This window comes from Gambusia affinis, linkage group LG20 (genome assembly GCF_019740435.1).
Source record: "Gambusia affinis linkage group LG20, SWU_Gaff_1.0, whole genome shotgun sequence".
NCBI lineage: Eukaryota > Metazoa > Chordata > Actinopteri > Cyprinodontiformes > Poeciliidae > Gambusia > Gambusia affinis.
Genome location: NC_057887.1, coordinates 5010383 through 5037790, shown reverse-complemented (window position 1 = coordinate 5037790; position 27408 = coordinate 5010383). Strand labels below are relative to the sequence as shown.

At 38.1% G+C, this 27408-nt stretch overlaps 1 protein-coding gene across 3 annotated transcripts in view; it reads right to left on the bottom strand.

Moving 5' to 3' along the window:
• The window catches only part of LOC122823660 (zinc transporter ZIP11-like), a 160215-nt gene that overhangs the window by 113465 nt on the left and 19342 nt on the right, over positions 1–27408 (bottom strand). For 2 of the 3 annotated variants that reach the window (XM_044103515.1, XM_044103514.1), the window contains exon 4: positions 16373–16531. The exons of the other annotated variant lie outside the window; for it this stretch is intronic. In XM_044103515.1, the coding sequence (XP_043959450.1) occupies positions 16373–16531 (159 nt within the window). The remainder of the gene's footprint in view (positions 1–16372; positions 16532–27408) is intronic. 3 annotated transcript variants of the gene reach the window in all.

Here is a 27408-nt window from a genome sequence, read left to right as displayed (position 1 = left end):
CAACAGGTATGGAAGAAATCTTTGAAGTATAAAATAGGGGTAGGGTGTAAAAAAAACACACCCAAGAATAAGTGGCAAACCGTACAGTCATTGAAGAAGAGGTCATTTTGGAGGAGCCTCAAGATTCCACAACTCGGATGGCTGAATCTGTTTGGAGGATGGCACTCAAAGTATGACCCTTTAACAGTTGTGTAAACTGTACTAGAGATGCACTCATAAATTGACCCCGATTTCCTCAATTTTTGGAGGTCGGTGATTGACTGATACTTACATGAGGAACCAATCTTATTTACTTTCACAAATGTCTGAGAAATCTGCCACTGCACCCGTTTGTCCTGCTCTGTGAAAGAGCTGACAGCCAAAACCCCACCAGGTCAACAAGATTAGCTACAGCTATCCCACTCTTGCCAACTTAGCGACTTTACTATAATTAGCAACTTTTGAGACAAAAATAAAATAAATGTCAGCTAAAATCAGAATTAGCAAGTCAAGCTTTTAAAAGTTTGTGGATTAGCAATAGGCCAGAAAACTGCTGCTAGTTGTTTCTCCCGGTATAAGATGTGGATAATATTTGGAAAAATTGGCTCTAGTAGAAAGTTGATCATCTATTTTACAAAGAAAAACAGGCAAAAATGTCAATACTGGACATGGATAGTAGGTAGACAGTGATTCTGTAGGGGAAGGTGGTCTTTTCTCTCAGTGGTGGCAACAACAAACGCATGGCACATTATGCAGACTTATTTGTGACAGATTGGGAGAACATGTATCCTTTTACTGCATTCAAAATGCATCAAACAATTTTGAAAGGCATCTTTATATCCATTAACTCTAACCACAGGGCTCATGTTGAGTCATAACCTCCAAAAAAAAAAGAAAAAGAAAGCTTGCTTTTGGTGACATTGATTTTTAAATGCTCTTCTTTGAAGCCTGCACACATTCCTCTCTCAGGCCCACATGGCACGCAGCAACCACATCTCTTTAGATAGAAAAACAGCAATCAGCTGAAATCAATGCTGCTGAAGGACGTGCAGCCAGTGCAGGACAATGTTAAAGTTCAAGTGATTTCCGATGCTATAAAATGCACCAGATGGACATGCAGCACAGCGGTTTTCCCCCCAAACCCAGACTAGATAGGGTATCAGTGTTTTGCCAGAGTCATTTGCTAAACATGCTCCACAGACCAAGCCGACACTTTAGATAAGGAATTCATCGCTTATTCCCAGGCTATCATAAACATGTCAGAGAGGAGATCACAAACAAATTGGATGGATCTCAGCGAGACGACGCACGCTCATTAAACGGTCACTGCGGCACGCCGGAAGCAAGGCCACCGGTGATATGAGGGACAACAGAGAGCAATGAATTTCTGAGATGTAATTATAAGGGTCCGACATCAAAAAGGCAGGTGTAGAAGGGAGTCAAAGAGCAAGAGCCAGACATGGCCCTGCAGAGTGGACCGGTGTCAACAGATGAAAGCCTTCGTGGCCAATTTTTAAAATTTAATAAGGAGGTGGCCTACAGTGGAGAAAAATATGGAGATAACTAACCAACAGTATAATAAATGGGCAAAGAGAAGACATGGAACACTTGTTTGACTGTATTTCTGCCTGATTGTGTCTCACCGCCTAAACTGTGTTTCAAAAACAGCCTGAACACAAAGCGATTAATTGGAATATTAGCAGTAGCAGGTTGGTGACAGGTGCACCCAGGGGTTTTACAGATCCTGCCATTTTTCTTGCTTAGAAGCTGTCCAAGGAAAGTAATTTGACTAATGGTGTTGTGCAAATGACAACAAGCCTGAATTAGCATAATACATTTTAAGGAACAAATAAAACCAGTCTTTTAAATGATTACAAGCATATTTCCAGAGAGCCACATAGGCTGACATTGTATTATAAAAGTATACAAACCCCATATTGTGTCACAGTACAAAAAAAAAGCATTCATATTTTGAACACATATATATATATATATATACACTGCCTGGCCAAAATAAAAGTCGCCACCTGGATTTAACTTAGCAAATAGGTACAAGCCTCCTATTGTATAAGTACTGCATAGGCGATTATCTTTCAGCTGGCAACAAGTTATTTAACCCCAGCTGATGCAATGAGTAACTCCTCATTTCTTAAACAGACGGTGGCAAAACAGGAACGTGGGGATGGTTGTTCCATTAGAGCATGCATCAAGCAGAGAAAACATCTAAGGAGATTGCAGAAACTACTAGAATTGAGTTGCACAAGGAACTGTCCAGATAATTAAAAACTGGAAGGATGGAACCATCAAATCAAAGAAAAACAACAGCAGAACTCAGGAGGATGTTTAATTGTGAACACAAAAGCATTTCCACAAGAACAATGTGAAGGGAACTCAAGGGGTTGGGATTGAACAGCTGGTTAGCCGTAAGAAAACCTCTAATCAGTAAAGCTAACCAGAAAAAAGGCTTCAGTTTGCTAGGGAGCATAAAGATTGGACTCTGGAGGAATGGAAGAGGGTCATGTGGTCTGATGAGTCCAGATTTACCCTGTTCCAGAGTGATGGGCGCATCAGGGTAAGAAGAGAGGCAGGTGAAGTGATGCACCCATCATGCCTAGTGCCTACTGTACAAGCCTGTGGGGGCAGTGCTATGATCTGGGGTTGCTGCAGTTGGTCAGGTGTAGGTTCAGCAACATTGTGTGCCCAAAGAATGAGGTAGCTGACTACCTGAATATACTGAATGACCAGGTTATTCCATCAATGGATTTTCTCTTCCCAAGTGGAACAGGCATATTCCAAGATGACAATGCCAGGATTCCTCGGGCTCAAATTGTGAAAGAGTGGTTCAGGGAGCATGAGACATCTTTTTCACACATGGATTGGCCACCACAGAGTCCAGACCTTAACCCCATTGAGAATCTTTGGGATGTGCTGGAGAAGGCTTTGCGCAGAGGTCAGACTCTCCCATCATCAATACAAGATCTTGGTGAAAAATTAATGCAACACTGGATGGAAATAAATCTTGTGACACTGCAGAAGCTTATTGAAACAATGCCACAGCGAATGCGGGATGTAATCAAAGCTAAAGGCGGTCCAACAAAATATTAAAGAGTGTGACCATTTTTAGGTGGCGACTTTTTTTTTGGCCAGGCAGTGTATATATATATATATATATATATATATATATATATAAAAACTTTAACACATGGCATGAATCATGAATATCCATGTATTCCCCCAAACTCACCACCTCTAAACTTCCCCCGGTTTTAACGCGATGCTCAAGAGGAGCTCGGCAGATGTGAAACAGACGGTGGCAAAACAGGGAACGTGGGGGATGGTTGTTCCATTAGACCGTCAATTCCCAAAACCACACAGAAAAAAAAAAGTTGTAAACGTGCACAAGGTAAAAAGGTTGTGAGGTCCAGATAATTCCCTCTCAAGCCCACAGGAGGATTAGGAACAACCTTCTGGGGTTGGTCTTTACCAGTTTTGAACATCTCCCCATTCTTCTTTGCAGTATACCTCAAGTGCGCACAGGTTGGGTAAAACTAAACTACTTTCTTCTCGCTCTGTCAACTCTTCTGCAACTCTTCTCTCTTCTTCTGCTAAGAGGTTTTACTCCAAGATTGTATTTAGCCATCTTCACCTTCCAATAAACTCTTCCCAGCTTTCCTAATATTGCTGAAGAATCCCCACAGCATGACACACTTTGATATGTTCCCTAAGAATAAGTGGCAAACTGTAAACATGTGCTCCATTGTTGTTTTTCCAATTAATTTTTAGGCAGATTGATGCTCAAGTCACCCGGCAAGATTTTTATGCTAATTTTTGTTCTGATTTGCCCCTTGGAACAAGTTCAAGAACCGATTATCACGATGGCTCTCAAATAATAGGAAATATTCCTGCTGTGTGGTGTGTTAAGAGTGATTTGGTCCGCTCTGAAGGATGTCAGGACCACTCTTATTACAATCTGCAGTATTCAACATGTTGGACTGCTTTGGACTATATCACAGCGTTTGGGGTGTTTCCCCAAGGACAGACGAAATGCCGACATCCACCGACCTTCTGGTTTAAGTGTACGTGGCCGAACACTTTCTGGCCAAGTTACTGTCACTCCCAATCCTTTCATTTCTTAGAAGACTGCTTATATCAGACTGTAAAATATTTAGTAGCAAGGAAGCTTTTTTACTGGACTTAATGCGCATGTGGCATTCTTTTGCCGTACCGCGCTGGAATTGATGGATCTCCTAAGGGCAACCCATTATTTCCCAAATGTTTGTGGAAGCAGTCTCCATGCCAAGGCGCTAGATTTTATAAACCTGTGGGCATCGAAGTGGCAGAACAGCTGAATTCAATAATCTGGATGGCTGAGCTTCTGGCAATATTGTGCATGTCATTTGGTAGAGGGAAGCAGGTAGAAGTTGAAAAGAGCAGGTGAGAGTGTTCTCTCTTTTCAGCCCCCTTTACATACAGCGTAATGGTGCAAATATCTCTACTCCTTATTTAATATTGATAATGTAATAAACAATTCTGGAAATCCCTCACCAGTGTGAAGGGACTTCAATGTTTAAATAAACCTTTCACTGAGGATTAACTCTTGAAGAAATATATGAACACAGTGTTAAGTGACAGAACTAATTCTTTCATGGTATTTTTTAAAGCCTTGTAAAAAAACAAACAAACAAAAAAAAACATTTATGCCTAAATGTCACATTGTTGAGGAAGTCATAATGAAAAATATGCAAGTAGAAATCCCAACAACAATGAAATTCTGTTCAACAACATGAAGTTCCCATTCTTTCACTAAAAATTAAATGCATTTATAAACATGTTGATATTTTTTGTGAAACTTTCATGTTTTGAGAAATGTGTTTTTGCTTTGTCATCTACTGTTGTTTTGTCTGAACTGTCAGTTGCATTTGTGCAGAGAAATCTCCACAAGATTATTCAGTGAGAACGGACCCAAAGCAAAGCCAAGAGGGAACATTAGGAAAGAATGTGATTATGGTGGGTTTACATGATGCCTCCATGGTCTGGAGATAAGGAACATATTGAGCCAAATCAATAAGACTTAGTTCTGATTGCAGTAAAACATCAAGAAAAACAGCTAAAGAATTTCAGGCAAAACTTTCTAACGCTGCTTGTAGTGGTTTCCAAATACCTGCTGAACATTAAACTTTAGGAAAACATTGACAATATATTGCTAAAAAATGCTACGGATCTGTTCCTCATACAGAAAAGCAGAGTTACCATAACTCTTAAGCACACTTTAAACAACCGTAGGTAAAAACTGTAACTAGTTAGAGAAACCTTGGCAACAAAGTAAAAAGCTTTGTTGTGTAATGACAAAAAGTTTTGAATGTCTTTTGGAAATGATGGACCTCGCATCACTGCAAGCTCTCTAGTCATTATGGCACATTTTGAAAGACTGAATCATGATGGTTAATGGGTGCATTAGTGCACATGGCAAAGGTAATTTTCTCCTCTGTGAAGGCACCATTAAATCTGCACCATTTACACAAACCACGTCCATTCAATCGACCATGGCAAACCACATTCTGCTTGCAATTCAACCTGAATTCATGTTGTGTTATTGTACAAAATACATTCCAAGAACAAATAATGCAAGAAAAACAAACCATTCCAGATCAACTTTAACCTTATTAACAGCACCCTGCTTCCAGTTGAATGACTGGTGACTGACCCAAGCCAGTAGCCACCAGCTCATCACTTACCATAACTGGGGTTATTAGTGATGGCTTCTGTTTCGTCACAGGTTTATTCCTTTTCATTTGACTGGTTTAACATCAAGGTCTCACTTTAAAAATGGACAGGATCAGTTTCAGCATAAATGGCCTCATTTTATTAAATGTAGGATGCACCATAATGATTTCTAGTCTCACTAGTTACAGGTTATAATTACAGCCAGAAGCTGTAAAGGTTGTGTTTTTATAACATTTTCGTATGTTTAAAATGTTAACATTTTCTTGGAGGTCAATTTTTACATAACCAAGCTTAAGTCTTCTATTACATTAATGTAAGACCAAAAGTAAATTCCATTTTATACATAAATGAAACTTAAAAGTCCGTTTGAACCTCCATTTTCCCCTAAACACACCAACCATTCTCTATCCATATAGTAACCAATAGCATACAGTCTGGATTTTTAAAGGAATAATAAATAAAATGATGGGAATAGATTACCATAAAAAAAGCTTACATTTCTAATTTAATCAGATAAAAAACAACAGGAACAAAAATGATAGAGAAAGAAAGAAAGGAAGAGAAAAAGACAGAAAGCCTTACAGGCAGGTGAACTCTTCTGGTGCCTACTCCATCAGAATTTACATCAGGTGGATTTGGGATACATCATAATTCATATCTTAAATATAAATATAGTATGCTACATACATAGGAGTTGCTGTTGCTTCTGGCTCACATCTTCCTGGTACTAACACTATTTGTATGTTATGCTTCTTGTGCCGTCCCGTCTGGGCCGTTGCCAGCACTTTAGTTGCCCTCTGAAGCTTTGTCCAGGTCACAACGAGCGCTCTCAGCAGCTGGAAAGCTGACTTTCCTACGAGCTCGCTCACTCTGATATCACAGACGGTGAATGGACACAGTCCAGCCAAATTTTCTAAACCCAACTCAGAAACTGAGTGGACAATTTGAAGTTATTCGCTGCAGCTACATTGTCCTCCCTAGGGACAATAACTTTAATTACTTGAACTCTGTTGTTTGTGTGATCTCTGGAGGGAAGATTACACGTCTGTCCAAATCAGCTCTTCCCTCATGACTTGAATGACGCTACTAGAGATCTCGTCTGTGATGCTACCTCATGGCAACCTGCCCTAGCCCAACAAAAGCTATGAGCTGGTGATCTGTCGTTGAGGGGTTATTGCTATAACTCTGCATTCCTTCAGCAGCAGCAACCTCTGCAACACCTGGTGGTGCTGCCTTCGGAAGCGCTCCTGGGCCAGAGTGCTGACAGAATGGCATAGGGATGCAGGGTTTCGTATCATCAGTCTGACGGGCCACCAGGCTTTACATGCTCCCCCACCTGGCTAAACATTGTTTATTTTTTACAGGTCAGCAATTATGGCAAAAACTGGCTAAAGAGTGTCTTTAATATCAGTGAAAGATGCCAGTAGAGTTCTTTGGTTTTACCGTCACCTTCAAAACCGTGTCCTCATGACAGTTAAGGTGCACCAGTTGTAAGTTTCTCACCAAAGGTCCTCTGCAATCCAGAGCCAGAAACAACTAATGTCATGTTTCTCTCAATATAAACGGAAAATTAATAAGATGGAAGAAAACAATCTTCATTCTAAAACTGGGATGTCTTGCTGACCGAGAGCCACTGACGCATTCGGTCAAATGACTCAAGCTGGGCTTTTTACTCGACTAGACATCAAACATCCCAAGAAGGCCCATCTCTGGATTCATCCTGTGCTGCACACAAGTCGGGTAAACAAACAAGAAACCAGCAGAATGAATCATTTTGTCGAGTGGCTCTGTCAAAAACCGTATGCATCATATTTGCTGCTGGGAAGTGCTATCAGAACGGATTAATGACAGTAGACATACTGATTGCTTCTTTCATCCCATGCTTTTACGCAACGATGTCATCATTCCCGTTTTGTCTGTTCTGCTCTGGCACCACATATATACACACATATATGCTCATATGTACAGCTGCTAAAACCGGGTCATAAACACCTACATTTTGCACAGTGTGGCACTAAAGTGCAATACTTCAACTCTCATTGGACCCACCCTAGTACGGTAAACATACTCTGTTAATACTTTTCGGAAAGAAAACTTAAATTGCATATGACACATCAGGAAAGCTGAGTTAGATTCATCAGCCATCCAGATGCGATGCCTCTTTTAATTCTTACTTGTCACGGCTGATGACTTCCTGTCCAAGTCATTTGATCTAATGGGAAACAAGATAGTCTGCTGGAGCAGAAACGGCTTCTGCAGAACTCAGTCAGAATATCCGCAGCATTTGTTTTATGATGCTCTTACCTGACTTTTTTTTTTTTTATTGGGTAAATTGCAGGTTGGTCATGTTATGATTATTTTTACTGTGACAATCAAATTGCTTTTACAGCCTTTTATACATTTCTTCCATTTCCTCCTTTTAATGTGTTCTGCTTTCATTCTGCTTAGAACTCTGAAATGGATCCCTGCTTGAAAAGAGTTACCTGTACAGCCGAGATGAATTGAAGCTGCAGGAGAAGGGAGGTATATAAAAAGCCGTGCTGTGATTTGAAACTATTCCCTGTAGGTCATGGGGTCGGCAGATTTATTTGGAGCTACTTAGATTTTGCCTTTACAACTTTTAATAGAAGTGACTTCATTTTTTTTCTTGTCTGATGATGCAGTTTATTAATAAAAAATGGTCTCTGTACATATACTTCTGGTAAATCTTTAACTGATTTAATTTAAGTGCAGAGTAAACTCGACCACATTGCTCTCACAGTGCAAGTCCTATCGAGTCTCTGCATTCTTGCACGATTCAGTGATAGCAGAAATTCATGCAAAAAAGAAATTGAAAAATCCCCACATTTGTTTGCAGTAATAACTGAGTATGTTGCAAATTTCCAGCCAAACTGGTAAAAAAATAAATAAATAAAAAAAATTGGGTTTATCTCGTACTTGCAGGTAGTATTTCTTACTTCTACTACTCTGCTGACTCACCATTACTTGATGTCAAGTTAGTGTGTGATTGATACGGCGAGTAACAAAAAAATGGAGCTATTTAAGTTCTAAAAATTTTTGTCTTGTTAACAAGTCTGTCTGCTTGTTATTGTTGCACTTATTTTTTTCTTCTAGATATAGATTTTGGAAGTGGTTTTAAATGAGAAAAAAAAAGAAGTCACAAAAATCCTTGCAAATATTTTGATACTATCACACAGAATCAGTAGCTGTATTTCCATTATAAATCTATATATTATCTATATTTTGCTAATGTCAAAAAAAATATAATTTCACAACTGTGGTGTTTTCATTAAATGAATTAAAATCACGCAAAATAAATCTGTTCACACGATAAGTCATTAAAAAACATGGCAGCGACAGATTCTAATGCAGTTCTACGAAATGCATCAGTACTGCTGAAAAACCTCCTCATCCTAGAACAAAAATCTTTTTTTAAAAATTTGATTTTTCTAATTTGGATTAATTTCCATTAAGCAAATGGATTTTTTTGTCATTTCAAGCTGTTAAGCATTATGTCTAAAGGAAATGCAGGTATTGATTTTGACTGCAACATCCTGGAGGGAGTTTTTATCTTGGCAATTTCAACACATAAGTGTACAGTTCAGGGAACTAACTTGCATTTATGGATTTCATTACATCCGTCTTTCTTATTCTGCAAAAAATTAAAAACGATTCAATGAATCATACGTGTCGGGGCTTCACAGTTACACCAGCTCTCTGTTACAGAGGGTGAAACTCTGTGTCCTCAGTTCTAGCCCAGACACAGCAAACAGTGAAGATGTCATGTGTTTGCTTTGGTCGTTGTGTCTTCTATAGTCATGATTAAATACCCCGTGTACCCAGAAGCCGGGAAGCATAAATCAGGAGATCTATGGTTTACCATGATGCAATGCTCTTTGCCCGTCAAGACTTCTAAATGCGCCTTTTAAATTCTGATACCAGCTTTTCGCTCAGTAACACCAACACCCAGTGTATGTGGGTAGCTTCTGGCCTGACAAGTCAATGCCACAGAAAGGCATCGTCATCCACTGCTGGTAAGGGTTGTGTTTTGTCATAAAACCCAATCATGCACATCCCTGTGGTTGCAACAGTCTACATCTGATGTAGTTGGTGCTTACAGGGAGACTCGCATGGTAAAGTCTGAAAGCATGTTTGTTTTTACAAGTTTATCAGCACATGAATATTTGCACTTCACGTTAACTATGCTATGGCACATAAAAAATAACTGTGATGGGGCTTAACGTTCTACAAAACGTATGTCTTTTGACATGCAGTATGTTTTTACACTAACATACATGGCTAAATAAACATCATGACAGCAGCTCAAGTACGACACTCCACTTCCAGGATTCTTCTTAATGTTAGGCAACAGAAAACTTACAATAATAAATTAACTCTAAAGATATCTGCAGATTCTTTTACTATTCTATTACCATTTTTTTTTCCCCCATTCTTTTTTGCAGAATATTTGCCCTGACATGTGGTGTGTAGCCAATGATCTACAAAATATAATAACTGATAATAAAAAAAATCTGATTTACAATTTACTGCCCATTGTTAATCAAACAATCTGTGTTTTCTCCATTACCTACGGATAGAACAGCATGGTCTCTGGTTTCGACAGAAAGGCATAAAGCACAAAAATCACAATAGCAAGGACAAAAAAGACAAATTAGAATTTCTGTAATAAAAGCTTTCAGAATTATAGAAACTCTGATATCCATTTCTTTTTGTATTACTGCTCATTCTTTCTCTCACAGGATCTTTAATGATGAAACAAGGTGTGGCACATGAACAAAGTTAATGTATATACTTTTGTTCACTTTTTTTTCTCCCACATTCTCTTTTTCAGGAAAGTTGTGGGAAATACTGTAGGCCCAATAAACACATATTACTGGAAGAGTTCCACAGCCTTCTGGTTACATCACCAAGCTAAAAGCCCCTTTTGCCCCTTCTTGTTGTCGACCTAGCTCACTTGCTTCCCAAAATCCTCACCCCGAGTCTCACTGTTCACGTATCGCTCTCATCCCTCTCTCTCAGCCTGCCTCCTCTGTGTTCATCTTGAATTTCCTTCATCACTCTTCTCATTCAGCCCCGGTGTTTGTTGAAGAGCCCGTAAAACTGAAACCAGCAGCTGTCCAAACACTGATGGCCCCCCGCGGTGTTTGTGGGGGATACAGGAGGGGGGACGTCAGTGTCCCGCTTGCCACCATTTTCCCAGCTAATTTTCTGCTGTTGTAACAGCTCAATGTATTCACTACTGTCACCATGACGTGCCGCTCAGACAAGAGAGAGCAAAAGTGAAGAAAAACAGAGGAGCTGTGGAAAATGTGGTGAAGTAGAAACAAACTAGCTTCTGCAGGGGGATCAGGTAAAAGCAGAAAGCAAACTGCATGAAGCAGAACTCAAAACGGCATGAAGGATAAATTGGCATAAATGATGGCAAGAAAACACAAGTCAATGCGTATATGTAATTTTAATTGTCTACATATTCTTTCAGGTGTTAAAGTGGATAAGGCTTTTGAAAAAGGCTTTATTCCTTTTCTTACTTAAATCAGTCGGTAGTGGTTTGTATGAAGTGGAACTTCAATGCTCTGGTCTGAATTCCTCGTTATTCTGACAGCAAATCGTATCAGTGCCGTCTCTCTAAGTCTGTCTGAGGAACTTCCTGTTTGGTCATTTTTGTAGATTCATCGCAGATAACATTAATCAGTGCCAAGAACGTCACTGAATGCATTTGGATCAGGCGTACCCAAAGACAAAAATGGCAAAAACAATTCCAAACTTTTTATGTAGCAGTAATATTAAGAAACATGCAATTGGGCTATGTCCTCAAGGAGCTAAAAGCTAGCACAACGAGCTAACATGAGCAAAAGGAATTATACTAAAGATATCAAAACATCCATCCATCCATTTTCTGTTCACCCTTTGTCCCTAATGGGGTCAGGAGGGTTGCTGGTGCCAATCTCCAGCCACGTTCTGGGCGAGAGGCGGGTTCACCTTGGACAGGTCGCCAGTCTGTTGCAGGGCAACACAGACACACACAACCATTCACACACACACTCACACCTAGGGAGAATTTAGAGAGACCAATTAACCTGACAGTCGTGTTTTTTGACTGTGGGAGGAAGCCGGAGAACCCGGAGAGAACCCACGCATGCACAGGGAGAACATACAAACTCCATGCAGAAAGATCCCCGGCCGGGAATCGGACCCAGGACCTTCTTGCTGCAAGGCAACAGCTCTACCAACTGCGCCCCCGTGCAGCCCTATCAGCAAACAAAATCATGTCTCAAATAGTTTGACATTTCAACGTTTGCCTCAACTTCCTTGAACTTTGACTATGAGATCACTGCGAGAAATAAAAATGGCAGATTCAAGAAAATTGTTAGCCAGATGTCCATGACCTCGTTTGGCAGTTTCACAGTAATTACTGAGTAATACGGAGTAGAGAAAACTGACAGACTGAAAAATATGAGCCAAACAGATAATATGCAGTACTGGGAAAGACTAATTCAACTTTTATGAACTCCAAGAGACTACAAGTACACAACAAAATGTATTCATGGGCTAAAAAAGTGGATTTTAGATTATACATTCCCTTTCAACAAATACTAAGAGATGCATTGAAATAGTGGCAAATTATAACTTAAGATTATCCCCAATACATGGAATAAGGACATTTCTCAGCACTTGCATTCTTGCTAAAATGGCAAAATACAAGATTTCACAGCTATGCAAGTTTGAATCCAACAACATAGTCTGAATTTACCATAGGTAGACTTTCATAAATGTTCTATATAGAAATTCTGTTCCAGTTGAGTTTTTACAAAAATAGTCAATTTCTTTAAAGCGCCTCTGACTCCAGTCATTTTATGTTTTGAGCAAAGGGGAAATTGATCCCAGGTTATGTACTTGTACACCGATTATTTAAAATAGAAAAAATATATATGTATAAGAGAACTAATGTATGACGACTCTCTCTTCTATGACTATTTGGCTTATCTGAAAATCCATGAGCCATCCCTCCTTAACGAGAAATTGTGACGTATACCTGAAAAATAGTGACAAATAATACTACGGTACACGGTACGGTACAGTTAGAGCAGTGTCGTGTGAATTAGTTTAGTTTGAGGGTTATTGGCAATGAACTTCTAACATATTCCAGAATCAGCTTTTCACCTGAGGGATGTTCCACGTGTATGTTTTCGTTCTTTCCTTATTACATCTGGCAGCGGCTCAAGTGTCAGCCATCTTTAGCTTGTGGCGTCTTCATCTACTCCAGTCCGAACACAAGATGTCGACAACTCTGACGTGCGCCTCAGAGCTCCAGGCAACATCTTCATGTCTGTTGTTTTTCATAAGCTACAGCTAAAATGAGCAGATGTCTTGAGTCATCAACACCCCATGGCCAGTGAACGTTCACGCCCCTCAGAGTTACGCTTACTCATGGCCTTTCTTTCCCCCGATAGGATGGAATAAACATTGGGTCAGGTGTAAATCAGAGACTTCCTCCACTTTCTACCTCAGAAAACTGAGTACTGATATAGCAAAGGTGGTACAGAAACGTCTGCTTTTTATTTAGCTGCTGGCTGAGATAAGGGAGAAAAAAAACAAACCTACATGACATAAATGAGATCTTAATAGCTACAAGCTAGACTGCACTTGTCATAAGGTTCTACGTGTGTTTCAAAGGTAAAAGGAAAAAAGAAAAAATTGTTTAATCTGTATCTAATGGGTGGCAAACATGTCATGTCACCAGTGACACTGTGACAAGAACAAGTATGCAATCAAGCATGAAATATGTATTAAAAGATGAACCAATTACTGACTTTTGGCCAATTTACAATTTCTCAAAAGGAATAATCGGCAAATAGTTCAATTTTAGCCAACTTCAGACTTTCCTTACAAAAACTGTTCAATATTTTTTTTATTTTGTGGTTGAATATTCTCTTCAAAACAAAATCCTTATTGTACAATGTAATATATTTTCTTCTAAAACAGACCCAGGTTAAGCTGTACAAGTAAAACCCAGCTAAAAAAAAAGAAAAATGACAACAAAAAAAAAGCAATTGCAAATTCTAGCTCCTTTGGGAAAAAAAAAGAGTGATTTCAGATCATACTCAACAAGCTCTGTTCAAGATTAAGTTTTAGAGATGAAGTATTTTCAACCTCATCATCCTTCAGATGTTTCTATAGCTTAACAGGAGTTAACATGTGGTAAAGATTGGGGTCTTCATAAGGTCCCACAGTTCAGAATTAGTGTTACGAACAAAATATTAAATTAAAGTATACAGAAGTCCAGCCCAGAGAGAAACCAAAAAGGGTCTGAATGTGACAGAAAAAGACCGTCACATTCTGCTCTGAGTCTCCATTGTTCATGCTGGACTCCATGTGGACGTCATGTTTGGTCCGCTGCCTCATGTAATCTGTGTGACTGCAGGAGCTTAAAGCAACAGCTGCTCTCTCCTGCTCAAACTAGCAGCACAGAAAACTTTCTGCCTTGCTTAAACCAAACCAAACGATTCAGATTCCCTTTAAAGGGATGTTTTTAGACAGAACCTTAAGGTATTATCATTTCTTATTTTTCCAAATTTCCACAAAACGTGTCCAGTAAAAATTGGCTGTTAAAGTTGAACTTTTCTTTGCCTTATGATTGGGATCAAAAATGGTTCCACAACAGACATGAACAAATAATTAGTGAAAGCATGACAATAACAGGAGCAGGATAAGTACAAACCTGAAACAGATTTTATGATAATATAAATAAGTATCTGTTTTATGCTAATATAAGTTAGTGATAAACCGGGCCAGTGTCTGTGTTTGCAGTTTTGAATCATATGTTCAGGCTAAGTAGGGCTAGTTTTTGGTCAACTTTTTTAGCTTCAGTCTGGGTTCTCAACTTGAAGCAAAATGTTTAGTTATTAAATTCTTCAGGTTTTGAATTAACATCATTTGTTAAGTACATACACTGGAAACTGGAAAACGGTTTTAATACAAATAGGGATTTGTTTTATGCTAATATATTTAGCAGTAATTCTGTCCAGTGTTTGTATTTATAGTTTTTCATCACATGTTCTGGTTCCTAAAAACTAGCAGGCTAATTGCAACACCAAGTTTCTGGTTGACTTTTGATAACTTCAGTCTGTATTTTCAACATGAACCAAAATTTTAAAGACAGTCACTTCTTGACGCCCTGAATTACCATCATTTGTTGACACTGAACTGTGTAGCGTCTATAAAGTTTTTTCTGATGTTACTTCTGTTTTGTTTTGTTTTTTTCAGTCACAGCCACAAATTTCTTAGCTGCTGAACATATTAGCTGTGGGCATGAGGAATTCCTGTCATCTCACCACTTTATCATTCTGTATTTCATATTTTTGGTTCTCCCATACACTATGAAGCCGTTCTCTTACAGCCATGTGTCAGTCCGTACCTGCAGGAAGTTGAGGCCATAATATTAGCAACTTCCTGTAGGAAGTTGCTAATATTTAAATAGATAATGCTAACTTCTCCCATCTGGCACATTTATTACCTTGCTGTGTAGATAGGGAAGCTTTACTGAGCTTTTTTTTCATTCCTCATAAACAATGAGTCAGTCTTTAAGATGCTTTGCAAAGTTTGTAGAGGTAATTGGCTTTCTGGCTACCGCAGGTGGCAACAGCTTACATAATGCCTCATTAACATCCTTCCAAACATCCTTTTCTGTCCCCCCACAGTCAAACTACACCCCAAAATGTCTGTTTTTGTCTTTTTAACTTGAAGCAATGAATCCCAGCTTTAATTCTGAGCCTTCATGAAAGCAGCGGAAATAAAGCAGAAAGGAAAAGGGTTTTGTGTGCCAAAATCTTATAATCCTCAGTTTATAAGATTCATTTAAGTATCGATTATATTTCAAAATGAGAGCCCTGGTCTCTTAAATACTGCTATTTTTAATCGCAGTATTAACTCATTTGTTGTGTTTGTGTAAGGCAGGGATGTCAGAATCTGTGTTCTGTTACTTTTACACCCACCTCTGGTCCAGGACCAGAATAAAACACAATCCTGACAGACAGTTTTGTTAATGACCTAATTATTTTGACGAAAGTCTTTTGGAGAGACTCGCCCAAACGCTGAAGGGCGCTGTCCTTGAATGTAATGAGTTTTCTCATTACATAAAAGTCAACATTCCTGATATCTTTCAAAAACAGGGCAGTCCAAGAGGAAACTTCTCATTTCACCAGCTTCTAACACCTCTCTCCTGCTTTATTTCTCTGGAAGTTATTACCTCAAACTCAGCACTGAATGCTACATTTTCCTGAAATAAGCAGCAAAAAAGTCCTTGTTGATTCAAACCCTAAAAAAATATATAACCATCACTTGGGCCATAAGTGTTTCTCGCATAGCTTTTAGTCATTGAAGAGCAACAGCTCTCAGAACCAATTATGTAATTAGCTGAGACACACAAGAGTGATCCAGGTACTTTGGTACTTTAAAAAAAACAACAACTTTGATTCACTTCAGAAAACTTTTAACTATTTGTAGAAACTTCTCAGTATGTGTACTGCTAGGGAACGTGGCCAAGCATAAGGTACTTTACCCAAGGACAGTCCTTTCGGTCAGTTTGATGGAAAATGTGTTTTCAGTGCATGTCAACGACAAGCCTTTCAGACAAATATGAGATTCTTACCAGCATGGGCAACACCAGGTCAGCAAAGTAAACAAAAGCTGCTCCCAGTGTGAATCCCACAGCCACCGGCAGGAAGGCGAATGAGCCGTACTTCCCAGAATCCTCTGCCATGTCAATTGCAGGTGCCAGCAATGACCAATAGGATGCAGCCAACATTACCTAAGGTATGCAAGAAAAGAAAGAAGAAAATTGTTTATTAACTGCACTGGAGTTGCTGGACAACGCAGATTTTAACCTAGCAATCACAAGCATAGAATTTTATTTCATCTTTTTGCTGCGTTTTAGGATCAGGGATCATAAACGGCTTTACTGAAATGATTACCTACGGCCCAGTTTCTTTTCTCAGTGTCTGAGCAAAAGGAGTTATGTCTAAATTGTTGATTTTAGCTGGTGTTTCATTGTGCATCAGTGTTTAACTTCTGCCATTCGCCACATGTGTGGCATTTCCATTTCCTTTTTTTTTTTTTCCCTTCTTCGGACAAAAGCAATATTGTGAGGAGGATTTGGACAAAATGGTGGGTGTCACCAGCATAACGCTTCCACAGCTATTTATTTCACAGTAAATCCCTCGCAAGTGGGACAAGAAAGTGAGACATTCAGGTACTTCTGTTAATTGCTACCATGTTTTAAAATGACTTACAAATGTAAAGTATTCCTTTGAGCAAAACTACAACATGTACCTGAATGTAGCCCAATCTGCTTATTTTTTCTTTTTTTTTTAATAAAACAAAATTGTCACAAATCGATAAAGCAGACAAAAAGCCAGAGAGTACTTTTCCTGGGAGTACTTTTAAATCTCTTAGTAGACTCCTGGTTTGAGTAGTATCCAAGATACTGTTACTTTGTCCTCCTCACTGGACAAATTGATCATTGTAGTATATTCACAACAGCTAAACTCAAGGTTTTGCAGTATTTTCGTTTTGTCAAACTTCTGATAGACTTTTCAATAAAGATGGTTTAAAATTTAATGGGATGTTTGAATCTATGGTGTTTGGTTTTTGTACGCTTAGTTAGACAAGAAGTAGGTCAAATTAATGCAAGTGTAAGTACCCCAGTAATGGAAAAGGGTCTACTTTGTCTCCAACATGGATTTGTATGTGAACAAAACCTCATACTGGTGCTTTGACACCAGCTTTCTTACACAAGCCAACAGCAGGGGAAATACAACACAGAAGCTGCCAATCAAAAGCAATTTAAGTTTATTGTTCAACCGATCAAGTGCTAAAACATTATGCAACTTCACAGCCACTGGGCACTAGGTTTTGTATAACAATGTCTTGATCGATTGTGCTTTAGTGCAATTCTGTGAGCCGAAAACTCATTTAGTTCTTTTCTGATTTTATTCCAACTGTCAAAAGTGGGCACCAGTCAAATTCTTGCAATAATTGCCTATAAAATGAGGCGCTTCCATTTCCAGCCGCTTTCTCATGAACCTGTCGGGGCTTTCATTTTACAAGTTGGAAAAGCCATGACAGTTTTTATTATAATAATGTAAGATGCAGTAAATACCTTAAAAAATATTCTTTTTTTAAACACATAACATGTCCATGTGGTTTTGGTTTTTAAATGCTGGTTTTATTAAAAAAATTTGTGTTTTCTTTATGGTTTTCCAATCGTAAGAAATCACGACTTCTGCTTTGAAAACATATTCGAGTGATTCACCGTCGCTATTCTGAATTTAAGTAGTGAAACCACCAGATATTTTATTTTTTTTACAATCATAAACTCCAGTCATGATAACTATCGACATGGGTTACAGTAATGGTTTATTTTTCAAATGCATTTACACATGGATCATATTTCTTATATTACTCAATAACAGATTTAACTGAACTTCAGGGAATGTTCAGGGCCTGAGATTTCATTTATATCCATCCCCTGACTTATACTTTTCAATAACCTGCTCTAAGATTTTCTTCTTTTGTCTTCATGCTGTAAAAGTATATAATGTAATTCAAGAAGCATATACTCAAAGCTAATGCTTATCATGGGCTTCTGTGTATGGGCAGGGATACCAAAAATTTTTTTAATAAAGTATCTTACAAATATATCCATTTTACCTTGATCAATGATGGCAAATTTAAAGGCTTATTTATTTCAGCTTTTGTAGTGGTAATAGAAGAGAACAAATGTTCAACCTAAAAATCCACACCATACTAATAGCCAGACAATTTCCTACAAAACCTTTTAAAAAAGGAAACTAAAAAAAATCTGAAAAAGCCAAAGATGTAGATGAAAGATGTGGTGTCAAGAAAGACCAAGAATTAAATTTCTCACATGAGAGAGACTGCGAGAAATAGAGTTGAAAGATCACTGAAATGCTTCAGTACTTTCCAAATGACAGCGAGCGGAAAAATGTCCCATTTAAATGTCAATCACGCGACATCACTTAACCCCCCGGAGAACACCAAACCGACTTGGGCGTCTAAAGATATGAAAGGGCAAAAAGAGAAAAGATATAAAATTTTAGAGAAGCTACAGTAACATTAATTTAAATGCTTCTTTAACCTTTATTGAACTAGATAAGTTCAATGAGAACCAATGGTTCAGTATCTTTTTTATACAGATATGAACATTTCAAGATTAAACTGCATTGGACAAATAAAACAACTAATATCTACAACGTGCTTCTCTGCAACCAAGATTTCTATTTCTGTTTCTTTTCCATTGCGTTTCTACCCATGAACCTTTGCTCCATCTCCTCTGCAGCTGCCACACCACAGGCCCGTTTCACAGGATCCACTTTCACTCATTAAACTTGAATGGGACAGTCTCTCCAGGCAACCTGAGCACCTGCTCCAACATCTAGTTTCAACTTTTATTCTGAAGTTCTTACCACTGGCCATACATTGGGAGTTCCTGCTCTCATAAATGATAATACCGTTCTGATGTCTATGGGTAAAGATTTTCATATTTAAATGTATTACTAAGAGTATTGAGTTGCTCTTGAAATTAAATGAGACTGTAGGTACATTATATTTAGGTACGCTGCCATTTTCCAGGTGAGGTTTGTAATAAACTTTCTTGGTTCCTGTGTTTAGTATTCAACAGCACATCTATGACAAACGCATTCTGAAGTGGAGGAGTGTAAAGCCATTTATCTCTGAGATAATAAATAAAAGAATATATCTGAGGCCTTGTTTACTGGCATCAAAAATCCTCTATTGTTACGGCTGTAAGCTTTGAGAGACACGGGAAGATTACATTTGCTTTAACTTTGAGAGTTTCTATTGAGAACAGGCTCCTATGTGAAGTGATTGGACAAAATGCAATTAATTTAAATTATTTTAGAAATAGCTAATGGAAAATGACAGGATATACTCCTTATTCAATTACAAAATCAGATCTTGTTTTAAAGGTGCTGGTGCCACATTGTAGCTCATCAGGTCCATGAAATCTTTACAGTTCACTAAATTTAAGCATGTATTTCAAAAATGTCATCAAAATTTTGTAAATTGTCAGTTATGGTGTCGACACATCATGGTTGTAATGAGCAACTTAGTAATAAAACAGAAGAAAAAACTAAATAATAGCATAAGCTAACCAGAGCTGCTTAGCCCTCTTAGCAAAGGAAGAGTTCATGGGGTCCTCAAGTTCTGATGCCCCCAATAATGCCTGAATTTTTTTAACATTCTTTTTATGTCTGTGTTGACAAAAACTTGGGACAAATTTCATTTGAGTTGAAAAATATATAAAAATGATTTTTAATTAAATTTATTAATACTTTTAGAATTATTTATTTGAATACTTTTACTTAATTGTCATGATATATTATCTTGGTATTGTTTCATTTGTTTTGAATTATTATAATGTATTGCGTTCTGCTCCAGGACAAGGAATTTTAAAGACACGATCCACCTACTTTAAGGTTTAAAATAAAAAATATTCAGTAAACACCATGAAAACATACATTGTTGTGCTCACATTGCCCAGGTTAGTTTAGTTTAGATATTCAAAAAAATGTTTATTTTGTGTATATTTTATTCGAACTTTGTGCTTTATCCATAGGAGCCATTTAGTCCCTCTTCTCAAGAATCACTGAGACACAAAACGAGTCACTTACTGAATCATGACGACATTCAAGGGAAGAGTTTCAGTCACAGTGAAAGAAGTGCCATGCTTGACTCCTAAATAGGATCCAAATATGGGATAAGGTTCCCACCAGGGCAGATGTTGCTCCGGAGTGACAATAAGCAGGTCACAGTGTTGATGCAAATACTTCAGAATGCTGACGAACTATACAAACAGCAGCGCAGAATCCACTTTCCTCCAAGAAAATACAGATTACACGTCAAAGAATGTCAACTTGATCATTGCCAAAAAAAAAAAAACAGGAGGCAATTCAACAGCATTTAGACAATAAATAAATAAATAAATTGAATTTCAAAAGTTACTTCCCTGTATAGCCAAACAGTGGACAGCATGCCTCATAGGAGAGTTAATGTCCATTCAGCAGGGTAGATTGCCACAGGTTCTGACTTGTTTCTGTGCCGACACTCAGTTTCTGTACAGGTTCATCTTTGGCTAATATTTACTACTTTTAGCCACATTAGACAAATAGAAATCTGATGGAGATGTTGACTGAACACTGAGTGGTATGGAAACTTTGCCAGTTATGATGAGCATTTGTAATTAGCTAGCATGTACACAGCTAATGTTAGCTCATGCTATCCGACTTTTTCGCTCCTTTGTTGTGTAAACTACCTTAGCGCTAGCACAGTTAGCTTCAGGATGCTAGCTTGCCTGTCTCTTTTGATCTGTCCTGTAGCCAAACACTTCAAAACAATGTTTTAACTTTTGCCCTACTAGCTACAAAAGGTAATTAAGGATCAACTCTGGTAGTCTCTGCCATGCTAGCAGAGTTTTAGACTTCAAATAGCAGTACATTGTTTTGATTCAGCCACCTCCAGCTCAACTTTACGCCAGTTTTCTGACCTTCCTTCGTTTCGTTAGGGCTCTTAAGGGCCCAAGTTAGTGCTCTCATATATTTGCTCTGACTCTTGTGTTAATGACTTTCCTGACCTCCTAATCCCTACATACACCTTCACTTTAAGAACTGAAATTTGAGACAGGAGACTTGGAACTGAACAGAATTATTCCCTGGCAAATCTACTTTGTAAAGATTGATGAAACCTTCATTCTATCGATGGAAATATGCAAAAATAGTTGTTTTTTTTATGTTTATTTTAGCATTTGGTAGTAGGCTGCAAAACTCATACAATGGGGTTAAACGACTTACAAACTCTGAAAAGTACATTGAAAAATCATAACATATCAGAAGGTGTTTTGGAGATAAAAATAGAAACAACTCTCAGAAACTAGCTACTAATAAATGTTGGTGAAATCTGATACCAAAAGAAAATAAGCGCAAGAACTCCCAGCTGTGTTTAGCAGCAACGGTTGGAGAATTTCCACAACATGAAAACCACTCAAGGCAATAGACTCGAGGTATTTCGTGTCCTTGGTTTCCTTTCATTCCATTTTCTCTTCTCTGTGATAATACTAATGGTCTCCCTCAGTGTTGATTTGTGACGCCTGGGGTTTTTGATAAAACAGAAGTATGTGACTCTGCTGGAAGGCAAATAGGCCGGACCCCATGAGAGAAACAGACAAAATGAGGTTCACTCAAATTGAAACACATACACACACACACTTTTTGACTGCTTCAATAAATCAGGCACACCTTGTTATCGCCGAGACGCAAATGTGCAATAAGAGTTGCACATTTGAAGTGGAACCTTAGCAAGAAAGAGAGTGGGCGGACTGAATTCATGTCCTGCTATCAGAACTGGTGTGGATCTATACCAATCAGTAAGCAAAGATTTCACACAACAGAAGGTTTTCATCTTGTTATTTAGTATTCAGCCCCAAAAGGCAGTGAGTGGCTACCCGCAGATTGTACTTTGTCTTGATTTCTGCATAGGATGAATTTTAAGTCTGTCCACAGCATTTTAAATTAACACCAACCAAAGCTAACAATTGCCATTTTTAAATAAATAAAATACAACTGAAAGACATCCTCACTGGTTCATAAATATGCCAAACGTATTTCTTAGCCATTCTCTCAGTGTTTTGAAAATGTCAACGCAATCATCAGCATGATATTTTCTAATGCGTGCCTTGCTAGAACACGTACAGAATAAAAAATAAAAAAAAGAACTAGGAGACAGAAAGCATAAAACCATAAAATCAATGCGGCCGCCATTAACGCCGCTCTTCCAAGCACAACGGGGTTCTCTGGTCTTACAAGATTTGAGAGCAATCATCTGGGTACAGCATAATCAATTTTGTAATCAGCAAACACCAAGCTGGGCAGGAGCTTCCATTTTAGCAATGGGAGTCAATTTCAGAAAATAACAGCAAGCTTTACAGAGAATGTTAAGTGCAAGTGCATCGATTGGTCGATGATTTCTGCAGCAAAACAAGAATTTAGAACAAGATATATAAAGAAAGCTGACCAAATGCTTTTGAGGGCTAATCCGTACAAACTAAAATGTAGATGTAACAAACATATTTAACAGCTTTAAATGTTTTAGCAAATATTGGAATTACACAAGTCATTTCCAGTATTGACAATTTTTATGCATCTCATGCTTCTGACCTGACATACTAGATATCACTTACTGAACTAGACTCCGACTCATGTCAACCCTTTCTTGTCTCTACAGTCCTTAGTAATCAGACATTTTGAAACTTCATATTCAAAATGTTAGCGCAATAAACCTTTATAATTACTTTTATCTTGGGACGCCGTCCTTCAATAGGCAGAAAATTCACAAATCATTCAAAACAAGCCTCCTGCTTAAGAAGTCCATTTCTCCTTCCTGTTTTCGTGTCCAAGGCTCCGTTTACACTGAGCTGCTCTTTAGTGAAACTGTAACCAGCCACTGCTTTCCACTTCCCCAATGACTGGAGTCTCTCACATCGGCAGTTTTTGATACTTTGTCTCAGAGTGAAACTTTTTAGGGAGCACCGACCAGCAGAAGTGTGTTCAGGAAGATGGCAAAAACAATGGCGGGAAGCATTGTTCCGAGCCGTACTACTTAAATTGTACAGTTTAAAAACTTCTGATAAGGAATGCGTTACATGAGCACCTGGTTCAGTGGAGGTAGATTACAGTTTTCTAAATGAGGTGGAAGCTAAAAGTCAAAAGCACATGTGCGTTTCAATGACATGCCTAGATCACAGCGCCATATAGTGGCTTGGAATGACGACTACAACTGACTCCAGGTGTCTGCCATCTCATCATCCGATAATACTGGACGCTTCCCGACGTGTTGAGTAAAGTTGGTCAAAATGCATCACATTGCTGCCATGTGATTGACTACTTAGCAGTTTGTATGAAAATAAATTCATACAAACTCCTCTGCCACTTCATAAGGTGGCAGAGGAGTGAATATCTCTGTGGTTTGAAGTGTGTGGTAAAATATTTCTATGAGAATTTGAATTAGATTACCCTTGAACTAAGCTAGTGTTGGGTTTATTTATTCCTCAGAATGTAAAGACTTAATGCAAACTGAATAACTCATTTACAACTCTATAGTACAAGCAGGAAGGAGCTTCTGGATTTCTCTAAGTTATGTCTCTAAGCCTTTTTCATTCCAATAGACGGGCTGTTTTGCCAGCAGAGGATGGGAGCTCGTCTAATCCCAACCTTTATGTGAAAATAGTAATATTTGGATAACAACAACAGAGACACGCATGAATCAAGATGATTAGTGCTCAACAAAAAGACCTACATTACAAAAAGAGCTTCAAAGAGCACTTGAGGCAATATGACTCTTGCATATTAAGAACAAAACAGATGATATGAACTTGTTTCTGTCTCCCCATCCAGAAAGTTTTGCTTTCTGCAACAGTGAGCAAATTTAAGTTAAGCTACAGTGAAGGTGAGAAAAGGCCAGTTAGGGCAGACCAACACTGAGTGTGTTCTAGTTTAATAACATGAAATGCTACTTCAAGGCTCTCTCTTATTGGAAAAAAGTGTTTCTCTCACCATTTCATTGTCAATTTCATCCACCATGAGTATCTTAATTTTTAAAGGACTTTGTTGCACCTGATGTGTCACCTTCAAGCTTTTTTAGTTCCCGTTTGCCATCATCTCTCAGCCTATTTTAGTCATTTTTAAAGTCAAACATCATTACATTAAGTAACAGTATTGGTTCTGGTATTTTGTGTAAAGTGCCAGGTGGCCAAAAAATGATTTTGAATGAACAATGATGATTTAGCATACTACAATGATTTGAATGTCTAAAGCGCTGCTAAATGAGCGGCATTTTAGATAATTACACAGCAATAATACATAAATACACAGTAATATTCTATATCGAGTTCTGCAAATTTGCTGAAGCCTCATGTTGCATTTGTGGCTTCAATGTTGTAAATGTTTGGTGACCCCTAATCAACACAAACTTAAACTTTGCGCTCACCAAGTTTAAGTAAATCGAGTAAGCAGTGTTAGTCCCGTAACACTATTGTGCTTCTCCCTTGTGTCAATGCTCAATGACTTGCCTTCCTTCCTACACATCGGACAGTTTAGGCATTTCCATCCATCCATCCATCTTCTTACATCCTTATCCCATTGGGATCAGAAGTGGTGCTGGTACCTATCTAGCCGTCAACAGGTGAGAGGCAGGGTACACCCTGCACAGGTCGCCAGTCCATGGCAGAGACAGACAGGACAAAACCATGCAAGTACACACTCACACCTAAGGAGGATTTACAACATGACATGTTTGCCAGACCAACATGACAAAGGCTGGTCCAAGCATTCACGATGAGAACTTCGCAACTATTCCACAGGTAAAATTGGCTGAAACATTACTCAAATGGTGCAGCAATGATCTAATCATGATACATATATATATATATAGGGCATTCAAATCTTAATTTGACTGTCGTCACGATCAATATGACCAAATCCATTCAAACTTGTAAAAAGCTTCTGTGAAAACATTCAAAATATTTCATAGATGAGACAGAAACTGACGGTCCACAAAATGTGATTTATTTCTTCACATGTAGACCTACACAATACTCTGTCTCCATTCACAAACAAAATCCCCTTTGTGTGTGTGTGTGTGGGGGGGGGGGCTTCTCCAGGTCCACAAAACATATTTATTAATTAGAGTTTTGTGTGACCTCCACATGACAAGTTCTGCTTCTTCTCAATTCAACACTGAAGCAAAGCAACAAACAAACCCCATTACTAACCATGTACATGACTGGGCAGGAAGGGGAAAAAAAGAAAATAAATAAAAATAAAAAATAAAAAGAGTGGATGTGGCAACAGACGGATGGAAGGATTCAATAGTTTGAAAAAGCAGCTCTGAATAGTTGGCGTGCTTTAGCCTGCAGTTAATTTCAAACATGTTTTAATTAAATGCAATCAAACAAGATAGAAAAAAAAAAGCCAATAATTCATTATGCAGGACCGCTATACAAATGTTTTACACATTTACATTTTTTTTTCAAACCTGCGAGGAGGCAGCAACCACCTGTTTGGTTTTGAGGCAAGATCAAACAGTTTGAGGGTCAGGGTGTGAACCGATGAATAATGAGAGAACATGACTTTGTATTCCAATATTTTATGCTGCAAGGCAGATGACCCTGAAAGCTCGACTGGAAAAACAACCACAACTTTGGAAAGTCTGCAAAGACAGTAAAGAACAGTGGAATATATGTGCCATTATACACACTTACTAAAAAAGTCTTCATATATACTCTCATATTGTGTACAACTACAACAGTATATCTCATTGGAATGTACATACTGAATAGACCAATACAAAATGGTAATTGTGAAACTCATGTAAAATCATACATCATCTCTAATTATTTATTGCTGTTATAAATCTGTTTTGCTGTGTCTAGGTGTTTCTAGTTGAATTTTCTTTCAAATATTTTTAGAAATGCTTTGTGAGAATATTAGTGAGTAGGGTGGGTTTTTCACAAGAATGTATAGAAGATAAAGGGACTCAGTGCTTTGCTACTAATAGTCAACACTATGATGGCTACATAAGGTCAGAAAAAAGTTTTAATTTAAAAAAAAAAAAAAAATCAATGAGGGAGAATTGCAGAATCTATAAATAGGTAAAATAAATGTAAGGTCACAAAACTTAAACAATGGGAATGAATGTGTTTGCAAGATACTTTATGTAAACCTTTTGCCATTCTGAAGTTTTTAAAAGAGGCTAAAGCCTGATTTTAATATAGCTTCATATATCCTCTAAAGATTGCACTGAACAGCCCACCTGGCATTGAAACAGTATTGGCTCAACAAAGAACTGGAGTTCTGAAGGAGATCTTTCAGGGATGCATTAGTGAGGAAAACTGGTAAAAAAAGAAAAAAAAAAAAAAAGCTAAAAATGAATACAGATGAGCCTCCAAATGTGATGGGGAGTAGAGGACAGATCAAACAGCCCCAGCAGTCTCTGGAAACCACATCATACTCCTCTTCACAGACACGGCTCTTGGATGAAAATAAAATGGAAGCAAAGCATGAAGTTCCTATCTGTGAATACTGAGCTGATGTGTAACATCCAAACACTCCAGTTGCTTTGAGGCGGCACATCTACCATGGGTGTGTCCTTAAGAATAAAATCCTGCTGTTTCAATACAGAAGAGAGTCCAGATTATATTTCAGTGAGATACTGACGTGGAGTTCTTTGTATTTAATAATAAGATTGGAACTTTTACATTTTTCTTCCTCTGGCAACTGAAAACTAAACTTAATTATGCAACATCAATTTTTTTTTTTTAAACTAATTGCCAGTTCTTCAAGTACTTGAAGTTCGAATATTTAAATTCTTTATGTGCTTGAAAACTGGGCTTTGACACAATTTCTTAAAAAAAAAAAAAATAAATCCACATTTTGGATCAGTTCCTCAGCTAACATTTTGTATCATATCTTGCATCTTTTAGCAGAGCAGAGCAGAGCCTGCTCAAAATGGTGCCAGAAGATGTTGCCTTCAAAATAAATGTTGCTTTTTCACTGAACCAAGTAAAAAAAAAAGCATATATTTGCTGGAGAGACG